The following is a 25,208-nucleotide window of genomic DNA, read 5'->3' as shown; positions in this document are numbered from 1 at the left end:
TTTTCAACATAATACTGGAAATCCTAGCCAAAGTAATTAGGCAAGAAAAAGAAATAAAAAGCATCCAAATTAGAAAGAAAAAAAGTAAAATTTTCTCTGCAGATGACATAATCATATACATAGAAAACCCTAAAGCCTCAATAAATTTTTTTTTATTTTTTAAATTTTAATTGCAGTGTAGCCAAAATACGGTGTTATATTAGTTTTAGGTGTAGAGTGTAGTGATTCAACAATTACATGCATCATCTGGTGCTTATCATGACAAGTGTACTCCTTAACCCATCCCCACCTGCCTCCCCAATAGTAACCAAGAGTTTGTTCTCTATAATTAAGAGTCTGTTTCTTGGTTTGTTTCTCTTTTTTCCTTGCCCATTTTTTGTTTCTTAAATTCCACATATGAGTGAAATCATAAGGTACTTATCTTTCTCAGACTGACTTATTTGGCTTAGTATTATAGTGTCTAGCTCCATCCATGTTGTTGCAAATGGCAACATTTCATTCTTTTTTATGGATGAAAAATATTCCATTGTGTGTGTATACATACACATATTTACCCATTCATCTATATATGGACACTTGAAGCCTCAGCAAAATTGTTAGAACTACTAAGTGAATTCTGTAAAGTTGTAGGATGTAAAATCAACATACAACAACCAATTGGGTTTCTATACATAAACAACGAACTATTTGTAAGAGAAATTAAGAAAAAAACCCATTCACAATAGCAACAACAAGAATAAAATACGTGGGAATAAGCTTAACCAAAGAGGTGAAATACTTGTACAATAAATATTATGAAACATTAATGAAGGAAATTAAATAAGACATAGATAAATTGATAGATCTCCCATGTTCATGGATTATAACAGTTAATATTATCAAATTAATATTATCAAAGCCATCTACAGTTTCAATGTAATCCTGATCAAAATACCAGTGTGATTCCTTACAGAAATAGAAAAAAAAACAATTCTAAAATTCGTATGGAACCGCAAAAGATCCTAAATAGCTAAAGCGATCTAGAGCAATAAGAAAAAAGCTAGAGACATCACATTCCCTGTATCCAAATATATTACAATGTTATAGTACTAAAAACAGTACTGTAGGGACGCCTGGGTGGCTCAGTCAGTTGGGCGTCTGACTTCGGCCCAGGTCATGATCTCACGGTTTGTGGGTTTGAGCCCCGCATCGGGCTCTGTGCTGACAGCTCGGAGCCGGGAGCCTGCTTTGGATTCTGTGTCTCCCTCTCCCTCTGCCCCCATACCCATCCTCGCTCATGTCTGTGTCTGTCTGCCTCTCTCTCTCTCACAAAAATAAATAACAAAAAATTAAATAAAAATAAAAACAGTACTGTACTGGCATAAAAAAGGCATATAGGTCAATGGAACAAAATAGCACATAAATACATCCATGCTTCTACCCCCATTTGATCTTGGGCAAGTGTGCCAAGAACACCAAATAGGAGGATAGTCTCTTCAATCAATGGTGCTGGGAAAATTGGATATCTGTAAGCTTAAAAGTGAATTGGACTCTTACACCATATACAAAATCAACTGAAACTGAATTAAAGACTTAAACATGAGACCTGAAAGTATAAAACTACTAGACAAAAACAGAGAAAAATTTCTGTACATTGTTTGGGGCAATAATTTCTTAGATATGACACCAAAAACACAAGCAAATAAGCAACAATAAATAAGTGGGATTACATCAAACTAAAAAGCTTCTGCACAGCAAAGAAAATAGTCAACAGTGAAAAGGTAACCTAGGGAATGAGAGAAAATATTGCCAAACCATATATCTGATAAGGGGTTAATATCCAAAATATATAAGTAACACCTACAACTCAATACCGAAAAAAACAAACTCTGATTTTAAAATGTGGAAAGGTACTGTATAGACATTTTTCCAAAGAAGATGTAAAAATGGATAACAAGTACATGAAAAGTTGCTCAACATAACTGATCATTAGGAAAATGCAAATCAAAAGTACAATGATATTTTACCTATTTTACCCATTCTTCCCTATGATGAGGATTAAGGATTGCACTTGTCATGGGGCGCCTGGGTGGCTCAGCTGGTTAAGCGTCCTACCCTTGATTTTGGCTCAGGTCATGATCTTACGGTTCATGAGATTGAGTCCCACATCGGGATCCATGCTTTTAGTGTGGAGCCTGCTTGGGATTTCCCTTCTCTCTCTCTCTCTCTCTCTCTCTCTCTCTCTCTCTCTCTCCTTCCCTGCTCATTCTTCTCTCTCTTTCTCAAAAATAAATAAAATAAACTAAAAAAAAAAACGATTACACTTGTCATGATGAGCACCAGGTGATGTATGGAATTTTTAAATCACTATATTGTACACCTAAGACTACTATAATACTATATGTTAACTATACTGGAATTTAAAATAAAAAACACAATGATATATTATCTCAACCCAGTTAGAATGCCTATTATCAAAAAGACAAAAGATAACAAATTCTGGTGAGGATAGGGAGAAAAGGGAACCCTTGTTCACTGTTGGTGAGAATGTAAATTGGTGCACTGACTATGGAAAACAGTATGGATATTCTTCAAAAAAAATTTTCCCCAAGTTGTTTGTTTGCTTGCTTGTTTATTTGTTTATTTTTTAATTTTAATTTACATCCAAGTCAGTTAGCATATAGTGCAATAATGATTTCAGGAATAGAATCCAGTGATTCATCCCCTGTATATAACATTCAGTGCTCATCCCAACAGGTGTCCTCCTTAATGCTCCTTGCCCATTTAGCCCATCCCCCCACCGAAAATGCCTCCAGCAACCCTCAGATTGTTGTTTATATTTAAGAGTCTCTTATGTTTTGTCCCTCTCCCTATTTTTATATTATTTTTGCTTCCCTTCCCTTATGTTCATATGTTTTGTATCTTAAATTATACATATGAGTGAAGTCATATATTTGTCTTTCATGTGACTAATTTCACTTAGCATAATACACTTTAGTTCCATCCACATTGTTGCAAATGGCAAGATTTTATTCTTTTTTGATTGCCAAATAATACTCCATTGTACATATATACCACATCTTTTTTTTTATATATATGAAATTTATTGACAAATTGGTTTCCATACAACACCCAGTGCTCATCCCAAAAGGTGCCCTCCTCAATACCCATCACCCACCCTCCCCTCCCTCCCACCCCCCATCAACCCTCAGTTTGTTCTCAGTTTTTAACAGTCTCTTATGCTTTGGCTCTCTCCCACTCTAACCTCTTTTTTTTTTTCCCTTCCCCTCCCCCATGGCTTCCTGTTAAGTTTCTCAGGATCCACATAAGAGTGAAACCATATGGTATCTGTCTTTCTCTGTATGGCTTATTTCACTTAGCATTACACTCTCCAGTTCCATCCACGTTGCTACAAAAGGCCATATTTCATTTTTTCTCATTGCCACATAGTATTCCATTGTGTATATAAACCACAATTTCTTTATCCATTCATCAGTTGATGGACATTTAGGCTCTTTCCATAATTTGGCTATTGTTGAGAGTGCTGCTATGAACATTGGGGTACAAGTGCCCCTATGCATCAGTACTCCTGTATCCCTTGGGTAGATTCCTAGCAGTGCTATTGCTGGGTCATAGGGTAGGTCTATTTTTAATTTTCTGAGGAACCTCCACACTGCGTTCCAGAGCGGCTGCACCAATTTGCATTCCCACCAACAGTGCAAGAGGGTTCCCGTTTCTCCACATCCTCTCCAGCATCTATAGTCTCCTGATTTGTTCCTTTTGGCCACTCTGGCGTGAGGTGATACCTGAGTGTGGTTTTGATTTGTATTTCCCTGATAAGGAGCGACGCTGAACATCTTTTCATGTGCCTGTTGGCCATCTGGATGTCTTCTTTAGAGAAGTGTCTATTCATGTTTTCTGCCCATTTCTTCACTGGGTTATTTGTTTTTCGGGTGTGGAGTTTGGTGAGCTCTTTATAGATTTTAGATACTAGCCCTTTGTCCGATATGTCATTTGCAAATATCTTTTCCCATTCCGTTGGTTGCCTTTTAGTTTTGTTGGTTGTTTCCTTTGCTGTGCAGAAGCTTTTTATCTTCATAAGGTCCCAGTAATTCACTTTTGCTTTTAATTCCCTTGCCTTTGGGGATGTGTCAAGTAAGAGATTGCTACGGCTGAGGTCAGAGAGGTCTTTTCCTGCTTTCTCCTCTAAGGTTTTGATGGTTTCCTGTCTCACATTTAGGTCCTTTATCCATTTTGAGTTTATTTTTGTAAATGGTGTGAGAAAGTGTATACCACATCTTCTTTATCCATTCATCTGTCGATGGACATTGGGCTCTTTCCATACTTTGGCTATTGTTGAAAGCACTGCTATAAACATTGGGATGCATATGCCCCTTTGAAACAGCACACCTCTATCCTTTGGATAAATACCTAGTAGTGCAATTGCTGGTCATATGGTAGTTCTATTTTTCATTTTTTGAGGAACCTCCATACTGTTTTCCAGAGTGGCGGCACCAGTTTGCATTCCCACAAGCAATGCAAAAGCGTTCCTCTTTCTCTGCATTCTTTCCAGTATCTGTCACTGCTTGAGTTGTTAATATTATCCACTCTGGCTGTTGTGAAGTGTTATCTCATTGTGGTTTTGATTTATATTTCTCTGATGATAAGTGATGTTGAGGAATTTTTTATGTGTCTCTTAGCCATCTGGATGTCTTCTTTAGAAAAGTATCTATTCATGTCTTTTGCACATTCCTTCACTGGATTATTTGTTTTTTGGGTGTTGAGTTTGATAAGTTCTTTATAGATTTTGGATACTAGCTCTTTATCTGATATGTCGTTTGCAAATATCTTCTCCCATTCTGTCAGTTGCCTTTTAGTTTTGCTGATTGTTCCTTTGCCGTGCAGATTTTATCTTGATGAGGTCCCAATAATTCATTTTTGCTTTTGTTTCCCTTGCCTGTGGAGACATGTTGAGTAAGAAGTTGCTGCAGACAAGATCAAAGAGGTTTTTGCCTGCTTTCTCCTCTAGGATTCTGATGGCTTCCTGTCTTACATTGAGTTCTTTCATCCATTTTGAGTTTATTTTTGTGTATAAGTAAGTGGTCCAGGTTCAATCTTCTGCATGTCTCTGTCCAGTTCTCCCAACACCATTTGCTGAAGAGACTGTCTTTATTCCATTGAATATTGTTTCCTCCTTTGTGAAAGACCATATATTTGTGGGTCCATTTCTGGGTTCTCTATTCTGTTCCTTTGCTCAAGATGTCTGTTTTTGTGTCAGTACCATACTGTCTTGATGATTACAGCTTTGTAGTACATCTTGAAGTCTGGAATTGTGATTCCTCCAGCTTTGGTTTTCTTTTCCAGGATTTTTTTTTTTTTGGTTATTCAGTGTCTTTTCTGGTTCCATACAAATTTTAGGATTGTTTGTTCTAGCTCTGTGAAGAATGCTGATGTTATTTTCATAGGGATTGCCTTGAATATGTAGATTCCTTTGGGTAGTGTCAACATTTTAACAATATTTGTTCTTCCAATTCATAACATGGAATATTTTTCCATTTTTTTGTGCCTTCTTCAATTTCTTTCATAACCTTTCTATAGTTTTCAGTGTATAGGTTTTTCACCTCTTTGGTAGGTTTATTCCTAGGTATTCTATGGTTTTTGGTGCAATTGTAGATGGGATAGATTCCTTGATTTCCTTTTCTGCTGTTTCATTATTGGTGTATAGGAATGCAACAGATTTCTGTACATTTATTTTATATCCTGAGACTTTGCTGAATTCATGGATCAGTTCTAGCAGTTTTTTGTTGGAATCTTTTGGGTTTTCCATACACAGTATTATGTCATCTGTGAAGAGTGAAGGTTTGATTTCCTCCTTGGTGATTTAGATGCCTTTTATTTCTTTGTGATGTCTGATTACTGAGGCTAGAATTTCCAATACTATGTTGAATAACAGTGGTGAGAATGGATATCCCTGTCATGTTCCTCACCTTAGGGGGAAATTTTTGTTTTTCCCCAATGAAGATGATATTAGTGGTGGGTCTTTGGTATATGGCTTTTATGATCTTGAGGTATGATCCTTCTATCCATACTTTTTGAGGGTTTTTATCAAGAAAGAATGCTGTATTTTGTCAAATGCTTCCCCTATGTCTGTTGAGAGGATCATGTGGTTCTTGTCCTTTCTTTTATTAATGTGATATATCACATTGATTGAACGAGCCCTGCATGCCAGGTATAAATCCCAAGAGATCGTGATGAATAATTCTTTTAATGTATTGTTGGATGCAGTTGGCTAGTATCTTGTTGAGAATTTTTGCATCCATGTTTATCAGGGGATTTGGTCTGTACTTTGTCTTTAAGTGAGGTCTTTGTCTGATTCTGGAATCAAGGTAGTGCTGGCCTCAAAAAATGACTTTGGAAGTTTTCCTTTCATTTCTATTTTTTGGAACAACTTCAAAAGAACAGATGTTAACTATTCTTTAAATATTTGATAGAATTACCCTGAAAGCCATCCAGCACTGGAGTCTTGTTTTTTGGGAGATTTTTGATTTTTAATCCAGTTTCTTTATTGATTATCATTCTGTTCAAATTTTCTAATTCTTCCTGTTTCAGTTTTGGTAGTTTATATGTTTCTAGGAATTTGTCAATTTCTTCCAGATTGCCCAACTCATTGGCATATAATTGCTCAGAATATGCTCTTATCATTATTTGTATTTCTGTGGTGTTGGTTGTGAACTCTCCTCTTTCATTCTTGATTTTATTTATTTGGGTCCTTTCCTTTTTCTTTTTGATCGAACTGGCTAGGGGTTTATCAATTTTGTTAATTCTTTCAAAGAACCAGCTCCTGGTTTCATTGATCTGTTCTACGGTTTTTTTTTTTTTTGTTTGTTGTTTTTTGATTTGTTTTGGATTGGTTTTGTTTTGTTTGTTGTTTTTGTTGTTTTGTTTTGGGTTTGGGTTTGGCTCTGGTTTCCATAGCATTGATTTCTGCTCTAATCTTTATTTCCCATCTTCTTCTGGTTTGGGGTTTTATTTGATGTTCTTTCTACAACTCTTTTTTTTTTTTAACATTTATTCATTCTTGAGAGAGAGAGACAGACAGAGCGTGAGTGGGCAAGGAGCAGAGAGAGAGGGAGACAGATTCCAAAGCAGGCTCTAGGCTCTGATGCAGGGCTCGAACCCACTGACTGTGAGATCATGACCTGAGCTGAAGTCAGATGCTCAACCGACCGAGCTACCCAGGCGCCCCTCTTTTTCTAGCTCTTTAAGATGTAAGGTTAGGTTGTGTATCTGAGATCTTTTTTCCTTTTTTAGGAAGGCCTGAATTGCTATATACTTCCCTCTTATGATCGCCTTTGCTCATCCCAGAGGTTTTGGGCTGTGGTGTTATCATTTTCATTGGTTTCCATGTAGCTTTTAATTTTCTCTTTAACTTCTTGGTTAACCCATTCATTCTTTAGTAGGATATTCTTTCATCTCCAAGTATTTATTGTCTTTCTAAATTTTTTCTTGTGGTTGATTTCGAGTTTCATAGTGTTGTGGTGTGAAAATATGCATGGTATTATCTCAATTTTTTGTACTTTTTGAGACGTGACTTGTGTTCCAGTATATGATCTATTCTGGAGAAAGTTCCATGTACACTCTAGAAGAATGTGTATTCTGGTGCTTTAGGATGAAATGTTCTGAACATATCTGTTAAGTCCATCCGGTCCAGTGTGTTATTCAAAGCCATTGTTTCCTTGTTGATTTTCTGCTTAGGTGATCTGTCCATTGCTATAAATGGGATGTGGAAGTCCCCTACTATTATGGTATTTTTGTCAGTGAGTTTCTTTACATTCGTGATTAATTGTTTGATATATTTGGGTGACACACGTTGGGGCATAAATGTTTATAATTGTTAGATCTTGGTGGATAGACACCTTAATTATGATATAATGCCCTTCTTCATCTCTTGTTATGGTCTTTATTTTGAAATACAGATTGTCAGCTATAAGTATGGTTACTCTGGCTTTCTTTTCATGACCATTAGCATGATAGATGGTTCTCCATCCCCTTACTTTGATCTAAAGGTGTCTTTAGATCTAAAACGGGTCTCTTGTAAACAGCCAATAGATGGATCTTGCTTTATTATCCATTCTATGGATAAGATTGGAGTCTTTAGTCCATTGACATTTAGAGTGAGTACTGAAAAATATGTATTTTTTACCACTGTATTTCCTGTGGAATTGGAGTTTCTGGTGATGTTCTCTGGGCCTTTCTAATCTTTGTTGCTTTTGGTCTTTTTTGTTTTGTTTCATCTTTTCTCCCCTCAGAGAGTCCCCCTTAAAATTTCTTGCAAAGCTGGTGTAGTGGCCATGAACTCCTGTAGTTTTTGTTTCTCTGGGAAACTCTTTATCTCTCCTATTTTGAATGACAGCCTTGCTGGATAAAGAATTCTTGGCTGCATATTTTTCTGATTCAGCATGCTGAATATATCCTGCCACTCCTTTCTGGCCTGCCAAGTTTCTGTGGACAGGTCTGCTCTGGACCTGATCTGTCTTCCCTTATAGGTTAAGGACTTTTTTTACCTTGCTGTTTTCATAATTCTTTCCTTGTCTGTGTATTTTGTGAATTTGAGTATGATATGCCTTGGTGATTGTCATTTTTTGTTGAATCTAATGGGAGTTCTCTACACTTCTTGGACTTTCATGTCTGTGTCTTTCCCCAGGTTAGGAAAGTTTCCACTATAATTTGCTTGCATAAACCTTCTGACCCTTGTTCTCTCTCTTCATCTTCTGGGACTCCTATGATTTGGATGTTATTCCTTTTTAATGAGTCGCTGAGTTCTCTGATTCTTAAATCGTGCTCTTTTGCCTTAGTCTCCCTCTTTTTTTTCTGTTTCATTATTCTTCATAAGTTTGTCTTCTATATTGCTGATTCACTGCTCTGCCTCACTCATCCTTGCTGCATTCGTTCAAGACTGCATCTCAGTTATAGCATTTTTAATTTTGTCCTGAGTAGATTTTCCTTCTTTTATCTCTGCAGAAAGGGATTCTATGCTTTTTTCAACCCCAGCTTGTATTCTTAATTTCGTGATTCTAAATTTTAGTTCAGACATCTTGCTTATATATCTCTTTTGGTTAAGTCCCTGGCTGTCATTTCTTCCTGTTCTGTCTTTTGGGGTGAATTCCTTCTTTTCATCATTTTGGATGAAGAAAAAGAATGAATAAAATTTTTAAAAAGAAAATTAAAAAGATTAAAAAGAACACAAAAAAAGTCAAATAATGGAAGCTAGATCCTAGGTATGTTTTGTTCTGGTTGTTGAAATAAGCTTGCTAGAATAGAGAAAAAGGAAAAGAAAAGAAAAGAAAAAGAAAAAAAGAAAGAAAATGTTTAAAAATTAAGGAAATGTATACAATTAAATAGAATAAAATGAATTAATATAGATAAAATAGAGATAAAATTCCAAAAAAATAAAGTAAAAAATTAAAACAAATTTTTGTATAGAAACATAAACTAAAAAATTTTTATCTTTCCATATTCATGAAAAAAGAAAAGAAAAAAAGGAAAAGAAAATACAAAACCAACAAAAAAAACCCTCAAATAGATGGACCAGTATACAGAATGAAATTTGAATAAAATTACATCCCGTTTTCCCTAGAAGTCATATATGAAGCACTTTATAGTCTGTACACTAATCAGGCAGAGAGACTTGTGGTTGTCCTCTGGGGCTTGGTTGGTGCAGTTGGACAGGGCTTGGTGTAATGGCTCCATTTTCCACTAGGTGGCACTGCTTAGCTTAATGGGGTGGATTGGTGTGGCACGCATGCATTTGTGTGTGTGTGTGTCTGTGCACACGCACACATTCATGCACAGAAGTAAAAATGGCATCACCCAGCTTCCCAGGCTCTACCTTCTACCTTCAGAATTCTGTGCTCTCACCAACTGGCCATTACACACCCCTCCTTTGTCTCCAGCTTCCTTCCACTCCCTGCTTCTACACTGCCTGAGTCCAAGATGTCAGCCTGCCAAGTGGCACCCCCCTCCCTAATTTTATCTCAGATGGGGTTGTGTTTCCAAACCCTTCACTCCTGAGGGCACTGCGGCTTGGATCCACTCATACCCTTTGGGGGAGGGCCTCTCCAAGCAGTGGCCAGATGCTGGCTTGCCCCCTGGGAATGTTCACATAACCATGCTGTGGCAGAGGTTCAGAGGTTGTGACTGGATGCTGGCTTGCCCCAGAATAAGTTCGTGCAATCTCATAGCTGCAGCGTTTCAGGGATTATGGTAAATCACAGCACACAACCCACATAAGGTTTCAACATACCCTGCCATCTTTGTTCCAGTACCAGCAATTGTGTTCTCTGGGGTCCACTGGGACCTATGCTTGTGAGGAGGCCTACCAAATGCCTTCCTAGCAGGGTAGCAGGGGAACCACTTCTCCTTGTGTGACCTGCAGACCCCTCGGACCTCACTGCCAGCTCCTGGGGATTTGCCCTTTCCACCAGAGCACTGCCAGGTATTGGGCTGCAGCATTTCCAAAGCTTCTCTGCCCTGTTTACATGATATTGAAACCCTCTCCTTTCTCCCTTTCTTGTTCAGGCAATTGTAGTGCTTCCACTCTTTGTTTTTCTCTCCAGCCACTTTTGGGGGGAGTGCTTTTCCTGTACTCTCCCCACTTTCTGTGTCCTGTCTTCACAAATACTGCTCCCTACCCTCCATGGCTTCTCTCTCTCCCAGTTAACCTCTCCATGCCATGTAACTGCCGAGTTCTGTGGCTCAAGTTATGCAGATTGTTGTGTTGATCCTCAGACAAATTTTCTAGGTGTGCAAAAATGGTTTGATGCTGATCTAGCTGAATTTCAGGGACAAAAGAAGCAGAGAACTTCCATGTTACTCAGCCATCTTGGCCCCTCCTCCCTCCTCCCTGTTTTTAAATTATTTTTGCTTCCCTTACCTTATGCTCATCTGTTTTTAAAATAGAACTATTTTATGTTCCACCATTCTCACTTTTGCATATATATCCAATGGAAATGAAATCCAGATCTCAAAGAGATATCAACACTCCCATGTTTATTTCAGCATCATTTACAATAACCAAGATATGAAAACAACCTAAATGCCCCTCAATGGATGAATGGACAAAGAAAATGTGATACACACACACACACACACACACACACACACATACATAATGGAATATTGTTCAGCCTTTAAACACAAGGAAATTCTTCCAGTTGCAACAACATGGATGAACCTAGAGGACATTATATTAAATTTAAAAAGCCAGACACAGAAAGACAAATACTGCATGACCTCACTTATATGTGGAATCTAAAATAGTCAAATTTAGAGAAGCAGAGAGTAAATGGTAGTTATCAAGTGCTAGGAGAAAGAGAAATGAGATGTTGGTTAAGGGGTACAAAGTTTCAGTTATGCAGGAAGAATAAGTTCTGGAGATCTAATGTACAACAATGTGTTTAAGTAACAATCATTCATTGTATACTAAAATTTGCTAAGAGGGAAGATCTTAAGTGTTCCCAACACACACAGAAACATAGAAGGAAAAAAAGTGGTAACTATCTGAGCTGATAGATATGTTAATTAGTTTGACTTTGGGTGTGTGTGTGTGTTTGTATCAGATCATCAAATTAAATTAAAATATATAATTTTTAATTGTCAAATACACCTCAATTTTTAAAATTCATTTTAAAGCAAAAACTAGTCTTTTTTCTGATAGGTAGACTAGATGAATTCTAACATTCATTTCAATTTCAGAACCTTATGATTCTAAGATTTAATTAAGCAGATGAGAAAACTGAACTTTGGAGGAGTTCAGTTGTCTTGCCTAAAGTCACAGTTTACTGTTGAAGAATTGAGATTTCAGATCTCCTAACTCTTAATCCATGCTCTTGGAAGGACATCTTAAATTCTGGCTAATTAATTATCTTCACTCTCTCTCCTAGTCCCCACCACTTGTGATTATGGGGTAGTCTGATAGACACCTTAGTGGCACTAAGCCAGACAACTAGACTGTGTAGATCAACAAATAGATTCAAGTTGACTAAATGATTGTCTAGCTCATGCATACTCAGGATGAGCACAGTTTACACTTATTATCCCAGCATAATTACTAATAGCCTTCCCTTTTACTGTTAAAGTGTCCTGATTTGGATGATATGGTTATGCTACCAATGGCTAACCTGGAAGCCCTAACATTTTGTAGTTACTAATCCTTGAAATAACAAAGCAATTGAGTTCAAGTTACAGCACAAATCACAGATTCCATTATATCTAAACATAGCCTTTCATCACATAAGCCATCCCAAACAATATTCCTTTAAGAAAATACATCTTTAGAAGATTTTGTGTTTTATGAGATATTTCATTTGAGATTATTAAGCACTTTTCAGATAAGTAATGTTATTTGGATAGTGCTGTAGAGTTTGCAAAAAGCCTGGACTAACAAGAACTTCTTTAATAGAAAAATAATTACTGTGCCTATCTGGGTTCTGGATTATGCTGAGAGAGATTCAGTAGATGGAGGAAATAGCCTTAGCTGCCCTAAAAGAGCAAAGAATATGATTGGAGTGATGGTCTCTGCACAAATGTAATTCACCTAAATATTTTAGAGGGGATAAAAATTCAAGCACAAAATCCAACACCCATGCACTGAAAGCCTTAAGTTAAACTGTCCTCCTTAGCATCCAGAGATGAGTTATTTGTATACATGCCAGTTTTTCATCTGTCTTCAAAATGTATTTTTAATCTGTGTCAACTACTGGAGAAGCCTGTAATGATATACTATATTAGTTTCTTAGGACTGCCATAACAAATCACCATAAACTGGGTGAATTAAAACAACAGAAACTTATTCTCTCACAGTTCTGGAGTCTAGAAATCCAAAACCAAGGTGTCAGCAGAACCATGCTCTCTCTGAAGTCTCTAGGGGATGATCCTTCTTTGTCTCTTCTTAGCTTCTGGTTATTGCAGACATTCCTTGGATTGTTAAACATATTACTCCAATCTCTGCTTCCATCATCACATGGTTTTACCCTCTGAGTCTACATGCCCTGTATCTTCACGTGGTACTCTTTTCTATGTGCGTGGTTGTGTCCAAATTTTCCTCTTCTTATAAGGACACCAGTCATTGGATTAGGGCTATGTGTGGTCTAATCCAGTATGGCCTCTTTAAATTAACTATATCCGCAAAGACCCTATTTCCAAATAAGGTCACATTCACAGGCACTGAGAAATAGGACTTGACATATTTTGGGGGAAATACAATTCAACCATTAAGAGTTTGTCCCCTGCCCTCATCCCCCCAAAACTTATATCCTTCCTATATTCAAAATACATCCACCCCCTCCTGGCATCCCCCAAAGTCTTAACCCATTCCAGCATTAACTCTTAACTCTAAACCTTACCTTCTACATAATCTAAATCACGTATGAATGAGACTTTTGGTATGGCCCAATTGGGGAAAATTTCCTCTCTATTTGTGGACTTGTAAAACCTAGAAAACAAGTTATTTCTCTCCAAAATACAATGTTAAGACAGGCATAGAATAGACATTCCCATTCTGAAAGAGAGGAAATGGAAGAAATAAAAGGGTTGCTGGTCTAGAGCAAACTGACAACCCAGCAGAGCAAATTCCGTTAGGTTTCCAGGCCTCAGAATAATTCTCTGGTGACTTGATATTCTTTCCTCTGGCCCCATTCTCTCAATCCCACAGGGGTGGCAGCCACCCTCTCTAACCAAGGAAGTGGCCCAACTCTCTGGGTCCAGAGGATAGTGGCCTACTTCCAGGCCAGCCCTCTCTGGATCTATGGTGGTAGGGGCAGCACCTCTGGCCTCTGAGCCACTCTCAACATCCCTGCTTACCTCTGAGCCCACGTGGAGTCTTTCTTACATTTTCTTGAAGAATAACACATATTCACAGCCAAGTAACTCTATCAGCCTATTTTCTGCCTGTAGAATCCCCAAAGTCTGACAGCCTTTCTTCATTTGGTCCCATATCTGATCCTTCAGTCCAAGCTGGCAATGTTTCTGCTGAGATAGTTTATTGGATCCATGTGTCACACATCTAATCCCTCCAGCAAAAGTTTGTCCGGCCACACTCTTTGTGTTCTCTCCAGAGCACAGTTTCTTATGGTTTGCAATGAACATAGGGTAATAATTTTCCAAATCTTCAAATTCTGGTGACATTTTACTTAATAATTCTTAAATCGACTAAGCCTTGCACATTCTAGGAGAGCTCACTTGTCACTCTGTAATGAAATGATCTGTTTAGGAAGTTGTTTGCTCTACTAGACTATGAGCTCCCTGGAGGCAAGAAGTTTAGATCATTTATCTCTGTGTCTCCAGTGTCCAGCTTCATAGATGACACAAATTTGGCTTTTAGTAATTATTGGAGAAGGGAAAGATATTGGAAGGAAGGAACATACTGGTAGAGTTATAATTTCGTGGGAAGTAGAAAGGTGCTGGGAGCTCAGACTTCCAAAGCGAAGACTATGTCACTTCCTCAGGACTCTTAGCCATCTACTCTGATCTTCTTAGAGCCTTGTCAGGATTTAAGCATGCAAGAAACATTGCGATCACAAAGTGATCCCAGGCCAGGTAAGCCTTTAGCTCATCAAAGTAGCTTTTCTTTCCAGAAGCTTCCTGGTCAATTCAACAACAGCTTAGCACATATCCAGCATACCAGAAGGGGTAAGGAGGGATCATAGAGTGCCATGTGTAGGCTATGGTTTAGATGGTTAATTCCTGTAAACTGATCAAGGCTGAATATTTAATGTGCTAGAACCCTCAATAGCGCTCTCTCTCTCTCTCTCTCTCTCTCATTCTCTCTCTGTGTGTGTCTCTAATGGACATCTATAAGCTGGGATAAGGGAGAGTATATATCTCTTTTTACAGTCTTGTTATGCCTTTACACACCAACCCGTTATATTATATAAATATAGTCCATTACTTATTGTCAAGAATAAAAAGCTAAATGTGTACAACTATGTCTACACTCAACAGGAGTGCAGAAAAGTAACAAATCAGACATTCAGAGGAGTGAGAAAAGTGGAAGAGTCCCATGGAATGCACACCCAGAACAAATAAGAGTGTTTGGTGCCCACCACTTCCTTTCTCCTTTTAACCCCCAAACTAGTTGCTGATATACCCTCTGCCTTCCCCATAGTCATGAGAGTCAGGCTGTGATAAACAAATGCAGCATTTATAGACTGGTTAACAGCAAATGTCAAGTTTAATACCATGAGAGAGGACCCCAAACAGAATATAATTTCATGAGGGCAGGGTCTTTGTCTTGTTCTTATAGCTCCAATGCCTTGAAAGGTGCTAAGCACATAGTAGTTACTCAGTAAATATTTGTTTAATGAATTTTGAATGAATTAAATTGATTAAACAGGAGACTGCTATAGGTAGTCAGAGCGTGGCATTCAGAAAAAAAAAATCTTGGGCAAGAAACCCCTGAGATGAAACTATTGTCCAGGTAATGCAGTGCTCTGATTACGTGGCAGCAGCAAGGCCAGGAAGGAGAATGTATGTCTCCAGGAGGTAGTTAAAGCATTCCTTACCCCAGAGTCACAGAGCCCTGCCATCTCCCTCTCTTGCTTGGCAAGATGACTTGGATTATCACTGTATTTCCAGGTAACTACCTCCTTTTCCTGACTACTCAAAGAGAACCACAGCCAAGACTAACAGAACTAATTTTGCTTAGACTAAACCAATACAGTGGTTTAGATATCATTGTTCCTGTATCCAGCTCCAATTGCAGGATCTACCCCCCTATTCTTTTTCCCTTTCCAAAACTACTGAGGGAAAAAATTGGAGGTGGGAGATTTGTTAGGTATTGGCTCCAATATTTGGTTTTCCTCTTCACATGCTCTGACACCTACGTGGCCCTTTCAGCCTTAGGAGCAGATTTTCTGGCCTTCCCTAACATGTCTTCCTTAACTCTATTCTCTCTTCTCTTTGACTTATTTTAGATACCTGCAGCAGAAAACAACCCTTTCCTTGTTGGAATGCACTATTGGTACTCCAGCCAGAGCCACCGGACCCAGCACTGCAATGTCTGTCGGGAGAGCATTCCTGCCTTATCTAGAAATGTTATAATCTGTGAAGGTACCTTTTCTGATTACTTTAGGAAATGGAGTCCAGTGGGTAGAGATAGGGGTAAAGGAGTTCATGTGGCTTTAGTGTCACTGACTCACACTAAGTCACTGACTCTAATGTAAGGTTAATTCTGACACTTAACAGACTAAAGAAAAGAGATGGAAAGAAGCTGGCAAAGGGGGGAATTCTCATGAACTAAAATGGAGGGTTGGATCTGACAAGATTGGACAACATGGTCACAAGAATTGGAAAAACAGAAATCACCTCATCCTTGCCATCAATTTCCATTCAAATCAGATAAGTAGAAAATTTAGTCCGTAAGAATAAAAAGGAACTAGATCATATGAGAATCAGGCCTTTGGAGATTGGTCAGAACTATTTAGATTCACCTAGGTTCTAACTTTCAGAGAGATTAGGGAAGGGCTTTAGAATCTTCATTGTCACCAGATTCACATCCATCTTTTCTCCTCCTTTTATCATAGTGTGCAAAGTAAAGTCTCACAAATTATGTGCTTTGAGAGCAATCAAAGACTGTAAATGGAATACTTTGTCTATCACTGATGACCTCCTCATGCCTGCAGATGAAGTAGTAAGTACCAGCCATCTTCTCTTACAGCCACTCTTTCCCATCTCCCCTTTAGCCAGGACACACAGGGGAACGAAGACTTCTCATTACATACAGCCCAAGTAGACTTCCTCCTTAGGCTTACAATCCAGCCAATCTAGAAGAATGAAAGCCCCCACATCCAGCTGTCATCATTTGCTAGCATTGGAGTGGGGAGGGCAAGACCATGAAGAACCTTGTTGGGGGTCACTTAATGTCCCTCATGGGGTAGCATAGTTACTCCAGCTGGCCCTTTCTCTCTTTTATATCTCTAACTTCTATCTCTTATCTTTTTATTTACTTTTCAGAAGACTATGCCTCATCAGTGGGTAGAAGGAAATATATCTGTCAGTTCTCAGTGTGCAGTATGTCATGAGAACTGTGGCAGTTACCAAAGACTTCAAGACTTCCGATGTCTCTGGTGTAATTCTACGGTAAGACTCTTCTCGTCTCCTTGAGAACTTGACTTCTAGAGAGGGGGTGGAGTTAAGCTATGTGCCTACACATAGAAATCTAAGAGACCCTTACCCCAAATATATTATGCAGGTTACATAGTATAGAGCTCAGTAGTTAGCCTTTCCAGATCTGGCTACAGAGTCTTGAAGAGAAAGACTTGCTAGTGAGGTCTACTAGTAAATGGGAAAATCTTAACTCTGTTATGACAGGACAGGCAACTAAAAAAAAAATAAGTTCTGAGTCTATCTTTAAGAAACCTCCTTTCTTCATTCACCATTTTCTGGGAACTTGTAATCTTTGTTAATTAATAATGGTTAATAATATTAACATACTGCTATTGCCACTATTTACTGAGTGTTTTATGTACATGATCTCATTTAATCCCTACAACAACCCTAAACAGGGCTTCATTGTCCCCACTTACAGATGAGGAAAGTGAGGTTCAGAAAAATGAAGTGATTTGCTCAAGGTCATGCAGCCAGTAAGCAAAAAGAGTCTTGATTCACATATAATTCTGCAAAACCATATTCTTAACTACAACACTACCATTCCTCTATACCAATTTTTCTTAACTGGGGATGATTTTGTCCCACTTACAGGAGACATTTGACAATGTCTGCAGGCATTTTTTATTGTTACAACTTGGGGAGTTGCTAAACCTCCCATAATGCACAAGGCAACACAAAAAAAAATCTATCTGACCCAAAATATCAATAGTGCCAATGTTGAGAAACACTTACCTAGACCGTTTAGATTTTAGATGCTCCTGTGAAGCTGGTTATTCTAGGCAAGAAGAAACTAATGCCTGAGCTTCTTTTTAGAAGACTCTGGATCCCTCTACCTTGCTCCAGGCCATAAGTTTCTCCTGGAAAGGAGCTTGTATCCCCATCAGGCACCCCAAGTTTTGCAGCTGTCCCCAGGGGACAACTCTAGATCACGTGGATCTGGTGACCAGTGGGTATAGGTCCCAAGAACTGTAACTAATGGAGAAAGAGTTCTTACCCAGCTACCACACCCAGGATAAAGCAAGAAGCAACAATCTGAGGATCCCAGTGTTACTGTATAAGAGGACTCTTACCATATCTTCATAATTATGGCCTGAGGAGCAGGCTTCTAATTGAACACATATCTAAGAGTGTACTGTAAAACATTTTAGAGACCTAGGAGGATAAGCACCACATTGGCGCTCTCTCTCTGCCACACTCCGGAGTACCAGTATCTCCCAGGGGGGAACTTTTACATGCATCTGGTATGTTGGCTTTTCACAGCTGCTGCCCAGGTGATCCCCTTTATTTCCTGGTTCTGCTGGCCAGCAGGACTTGCATTACTGGGTCCTATAGGACTGTGACAAATGGAGAGAGGGTTCCTGGCCCACTACCATAAACAGGACATAGCACAGACAACAGACTGAAAAGAGGCCTATTTGTCCAGCTTCAGCCTCAAGGGCAGGCTTCTGGTCTGGCACACATCTAGGGGCCTACTAAGGTGTTATCTCAGGATGAAATCCAGTGGATGCTATCTTTGTGCTTTCCTTCTGACTTGCTCCAGGTTGCCACTATCACCCAAAAAGGAGCTTGTACACTTGTCTGGAACACCAATATTTGCAACTGCCATACAGGAAGCACCTCTAGGTCTCCCAGCTCTGGTGGCCATGGGCCTTATGCCTGCAGTCCCACAGGATTATATATAGTTGCATACTTTAAAAGCTGCTATTTAAGGGTCTGGCTTCCAATCACTCGAACTAGGTGCTGATTAAAATCCCCCCCTTTGGGACAGTGACATGTTTTGGCACACTCTCAACTACTAGGAGCCACTAGACAACCAAAAGGTGGGCAGGGCTGAATAAGTTTCATCCCCTACACAAGGCCACACTCTCAAGACCGAGAGGTGGCTGTTTAATCTAATTGATATAAACCAACCTAGAGAATGAAGGAAAATAAAGAAACAGAAGAATATATTCTAAATAAAAGACCAAGATAACACATCAGAAAAAAAAAGTCCTTCATGAAATGTAGAAGAGTTACTTACCTGATAAAGTGTTCAAAATAATGACCATAAATGCTCACCAACCTCAGGAGAATGGATGAACATAGTGAGAACTTCAACAAAAAGAGAAAATATAAAAATTAAGAGACAAATGAATGGAAAAATATTCTGTGCTCATGGACTGGAAGAATTAATATTGTTAAAATGTTCATACTGCCCAAAGCAATCTAAAGACCTAATGCAATCTCCATCAACATTCCAATGGCATTTTTCACAGAAATAGAACAAGCAATCTCAAAATTTGTATGGAGCCACAAAAGACCACAGACAGCCAAAACAATCTTGAGAAAGGAAGAAGTGGGAGACATCATGCTCCCTGATTTTAAATTCTATTACAAAGCTATAGTAATCAAAACAGTATGGTACTGGTAGAAAAACAGACACATAGATCAATGGAACCGAATACAGAACCAGAAAGAAACCCATGCATATATGGTCAATTAATTTATGACAAAGGAGCCAAGAATATACAACAAGGAAAGGACAGTCTTTTCAATAGTGCTGGAAAACTGATCAACAACATGTAAAAGAATAAAACCAGACCACTATTTTACATTATTCACAAAGAATTAACTCAAAATAGATTAAAGACTTGAACATAAGACCTGGAACCATAAAATTCCTAGAAGATAACATAAGCAATAAGATATTTGTCTTGGTGATGATTTTTTGTATTTAATACCAAAGGCAAAGGAAACAAAAGTAAAAACAAAAAAGTGTGATTACACTTCTGGGTATTTACCCAAAGACAATTAAAACACTAACTTGAAAAAAAATCTGTGCACCAACATGTTCATTGAAGCATTATTTACAATAGTCAAGATATGGAAACAACTGAAGTATTCAACTAACAGATGAATGAATAAAGAAAATGTGATATACACAATAATGGAATATTATTCAGCAATAAAAAATTAAATCTCACCATTTGCCACAACACAGACTGACTTTGAGGGCATTTTGCTAAGTGAAATAAGTCAGGGAAAGACAAATATTATATGATCTCATGTATATGCGAAATCTAAAAAAAAACCCACCAAGCTCATAGATACAAAAACAAAAAAAGGTCGTTACATAATGATAAAGGGGACAATCCAACAAAAGGAGATAACATTTGTAAATATTTATGCACCCAACATAGGTGAACCTAAGGGAGAAAAGCACAGCAATATGATATTAGAGGATTTAAATAATAGATTTGTAGTTGCCAAAGTGAGGGTTGGATGAAATGAGTCAAGGGGAGGATTATAATATACTTCTAGTTCTGAAATAAATAAGTCATGAGATGTAATGTACAATGTGATGACTATAGTTAGTAATACTACATTGCATATTGGAAAGTTACTAAAGAGTGGATCTTAAAATTTCTCATCACAAGGAAAAGATTCTGTAACTATGTATAGTGACAGATGTTAACTAGACTTATGGAGATGATTATATCACCATGCATTTAAATATCAAATTATTGTGCTGTACACCCAAAACTAATATAATGTTGTATGCTTATATCTCAATAACAAAAGACAGAAAATATAAGAAAATAGCAAATAAAAGTCACAGAACTTTAGAATACAATAACTGAACTGGAAAAGTACACGAGAGAGGTTCAACACAGACTAGACAAAGCAGAAGAAAAGATGAGTGAATTCGAATACAGGGGAGTGGATCACACCCAATCTGAGAAGCAAAAAGAAAAAAAATACGAACAAACCTGAAGATAGCAAAAGAGATCATGAGACATCAAGTGGACCAACATTCTCATTATAGGGTTACAGAAGGAGAAGAGAGAGAGAAAGAGAAGGGTTATAAAACTTATTTGAAGAAATAATGGCTGAAAACTTTCCTAACTTGGAGAAGGAAACAGACCTACAGATACAAGAAGATAAGAGAGTTACAAATAAGATGAACCAAAGAGACTCATAAAGACCAAAGAGACACATTATAATTGAAATATCAAAACTTAAAGACAAGAAAAGAATATTAAAAGCAAGAAGACAAAAACTTGTCATGTACAAGTGAACCCCCATAAGACTATAGCATATTTTTCAGCAGAAAATTTGCAAGCCAGAAGGGATTGGGACAATATATTCAAAATGCTGGGGGAAAAAACTTCAAGCAAGAATACTCGACACAGCAGTGTCAATCAGAATTAAAGGAGAGAGAGTTTTTCAAACAAAAGCTAAATGAGTTCATTACCACTATACTGGCCATATAAAAAAAAATGTTAAAGGGACTTCTTTAAGCTGAAATTAAAGGGCACTAATTAGTAAGAGGAAAACATGAAAAATATAAATCTCACTGGTAAGGGTAAATATATTGTAAAATTCAGAATAATCTAACAGTGTAAAGGTGGTGAATTAATGATTTATAAAGTTAGTATGAAAGATAAAAATAGTAAAAGTAACCATAACCATAATTTTATAAGGGATACACGACATAAAAAGATTGTAAGTGGTGGAGCACCTGGGTGGCTCAGTCAGTTGGGCGACCGACTTCAGCTCAGGTCATGATCTCACGGTTTGTGAGTTCGAGCCCCGCATTGGGCTCTGTGCTGACAGCTCAGAGCCTGGAGTCTGCTTCGGATTCTGTGTCTCCCTCTCTCTCTGCCCCTCCCCCATTCATGCTCTGTCTCTGTCTCAGAAATAAATAAACATTAAAAAAAAATTTTAAGATTCTAAATAGTAATATCAAAAACACAAAAGGTTTGGAGGGAGTAAAATACAGAGTTTTAGAATGCATTCAAACTTAAATTGTTATCAACTTAAAACAGACTGTTACACCTCCCCCTGCTCATGCTCTGCCTCTCTCATCTTTCAAATATAAATAAGTTTTAATTTAAAAAAAAATGGGGGAGCACCTGGGTGACTCTGTCGGTTGAGCCTCCAACTTCAGCTCAGGTCATGGTTTCGCAGTTCTTGAGTTCGAGATCCACTTTGGGCTCTGTGCTAACAAACAGCTCAGATCCTGGAGCTTTCTTCAGATTCTGTGTCTCCCTCTCTCTCTCCCCCTCCCCTGCTCATGCTCTACCTCTCTCTGTCTCTCAAAAATAAATAAATGTTAAAAAATTTTTAATAAAAAGAAACCAGACTGTTACAAAAGGTGTTATATGCAAGCCTCATGGTAACCACAAAGCAATAATCTTAGTAGATACACAAAATATAAAGAGAAAGGAATATAAGTATACCACTACAGAAAATCTTCAAATCACAAAGGAAGAGAGTAAGAGAAGAAAAGAGCGGAGGATCTACAAAACAACCAAAAAACAATGAGCAAAATGTCAATAAGTACTTACCTATCAGTAATTATCTTAAATAATATACATGAACTAAATTCTCAAAACAAAAGACATAGAGTGATTGGATGGATTTTAAAAAGACCCATTTAATTGAGGAGGGCACCTTTTGGGATGAGCACTGGGTGTTGTATGGAAACCAATTTGTCAATAAACTTCATATATAAAAAAAAATAAATAAATAAACTTCTAAAAATAAAAAAAAATAAAAAATAAAAAGACCCATTTATATCTTGCCTATAAGATATTCACTTCAGATATAATGACACACAAAAACTGAAAATGAAGGGATGGAAAAATATATTCCATGCAAATGGAAATCAAAAGAAAGCAGGGGTAGTTATATTAGACAAAATAGGCTTTAAAACAAAGACTGTAATTAGAGACAAGGAAGGTCATTACATAATGATAAAGAGGACAATCCAACAAGAGGATATAACATTTGTAAATATTTATGCACCTAACATAGAAGTACCTAAGGGAGAAATGCATAGCAATACAATATTAAGGAAATTAAATACTCCACTGTCATCAATAGAAAGAGTATCCAGACAGAAAATTAATACAGAAACATTGGCACTAAATGACACATTACCACAGATGGATTAAATAGATATATACTGAACATTTCATCCAAAAGCCACAGAATATACATTCTTGTCAAATGCAAATAGAATATTCTCCAGGAGAGATCATATGTTAGACAACAAAACTAGTCTTAATAAATTTTAAAAGATTGACATCATATAAAGCATCTTTTCTGACCACAGTGGCATGACACTACTAATCAATTACAGGAAGAAAACTGGAAAATCCACAAATATGTGGATATTAAACATGCTACTGTACAAAAATGGGCCAAAGAAGAAATCAACAGAGAAATAAAAAGATACCTTGAGACAAATGAAAATGGAAAAAAACATACCAAAACTTATGTGATGCAGAGTAGTAGGATCCTGAACTCACCTCATTCCACAGACACACTGAGATAGTAGTCACATCAATGCAACTAATTCAGAAAATGACCCAAAGACTGGCAGAAGAGACCTTCCACAGTTAATTGTAGTAAGGAGGCCACAATAAAAAGGGTAAGAAGGGCAGAGATACAACTGGGAACCAAACCCTTAGTGAGACACAATTGGGAAAGAAACCACAAATGGAAGAGACACCACAGGTACAGAGAAGAGAATCAGACCCTACCAACAGGCACCTCAGGCACAGGGTACCTGAACTAGGAAGATGAGTTCCCATAACATTTGGATTTGAAAAACAGTGGGCCTTAACTTCATGAGTTTTTACAATCAACAGGGCTTAATTCTGAATACTTTAAAAACCAGTGAGCTTAGCTCCAGGAGAACCAGAGGGTGATAGGAAGCTAGGTCCTTGTTGTTAAATAGACAACATAACAACCCAGCCAAGATAGAGCATAGAAGCAGCAGTTTGAGCACCTGGGGTATAAGTGAAGATTTGTTTATTAATCCCAGAACGTGTGCTGGAAGAGATCTGTAGAAGACTTCTCCAAGAACAAAAGAGCTATTGGGTGCCATTTCTCTCCCATCCTTCCCAGCCTAAATAGCTGCACACCTACAGGAACCAGCGAGAACACTCTCCACCCAACTTACTAACACTGTGCGCCCTACCCCCATTCTCCTATTCTCCTGCAGATCTGCCCCATTCAACCCACAGATAGTCCCTCCAAAGCAGCTCCTGGTAAACTGCATCCTGCAAGCAACCCCAGCAGGGACAAACACTACTCCAAAGTTGACTTCTACCTTGGAAGGAGTAGAAGATAACCACACACACCAGTGCACCACAGCCCTAGCATCCAAACCTTATGGTTGGCTGTGCAGAGAGGGTATCCTGCTGATCAGTGTAACTACAGCCCTGGCAGATGGATGGGTGCAGGCATCTGATCTTACCGCAGGCCTTGCCGACCAACAAAAGCCTCTCAGGAGAAAATGCAGGGAGAGTGTCCTGCAAGTCAGTGTGACTGCAGCCCTGGTAAGTGAGCTTAGGACAGACATTTGGTTTGATTGCCAACACTGCCCAACTATAAGCCTACAGCCCCACACAAGTTTCTTAACAGCACAGGGATTAAACTGTGCCTACTATGCCACAAAAGTCAAAGTGGACCATTGCAGCCAACTGTACTGAAGGCAGACAAGGTGCAGCCACAACAGAAGGGCACAAACAACCCACATAGGAGACACTACTGAAGTGCCTGGTTCTGGTGAATAAGGGACATTATGCTACATGGAACTACAAGATATCTTCTTCATAGGGCCACTATTTTCAAGATCAGAAGACATAACTGACTTATCTAATACACAGGAATAAACACAAAGACTTAGACAAAATGAGGAGACAGAGGAATATTTCAAAGAACAGGACAAAACCACAGCAAAAGAGCTAAATGAAATAAAACTAAGCAATATACCTGATAAAGAATACAAAGTAACGCTCATAAAGATACTTACTGGACTTAAGAGCAGAGGATCTCATTGAGAACTTCAGCAAAGAGATAGAAAATATTAAAAAAGAACCAACCACAAATGAAGAACTCAATAACTGAAATTAAAAATACACTACAGGGTCATAGACAACATGATAGTCTACTTGGAAAACCCGGAAGACTCCACCAAAAGGCTGCTAGAACTGATTCATGAATTCAGCAAAATCTCAGATACAAAATCAATGTACAGAAATCGGTTGCATTTCTATACATCATTAATG

General features: G+C 38.1%; 1 protein-coding gene across 1 annotated transcript in view; it reads left to right on the top strand.

Moving 5' to 3' along the window:
* Positions 1-25,208, top strand: part of DGKK (diacylglycerol kinase kappa) — a 177,177-nt gene that overhangs the window by 89,742 nt on the left and 62,227 nt on the right. The window contains exons 5-7 of the mRNA XM_047075727.1: positions 15,951-16,086; positions 16,560-16,666; positions 16,993-17,115. Coding sequence (XP_046931683.1) covers positions 15,951-16,086; positions 16,560-16,666; positions 16,993-17,115 — 366 coding nt within the window. The remainder of the gene's footprint in view (positions 1-15,950; positions 16,087-16,559; positions 16,667-16,992; positions 17,116-25,208) is intronic.

This window comes from Lynx rufus, unplaced genomic scaffold, assembly GCF_022079265.1.
Source record: "Lynx rufus isolate CCGP_SWC_20201006 ecotype Redwood Valley unplaced genomic scaffold, mLynRuf1.p SCAF_14, whole genome shotgun sequence".
Taxonomy (NCBI): domain Eukaryota; kingdom Metazoa; phylum Chordata; class Mammalia; order Carnivora; family Felidae; genus Lynx; species Lynx rufus.
The sequence above is the reverse complement of the archived record's forward strand: the minus strand, read 5'-3'. Positions and strand labels throughout refer to the sequence as shown.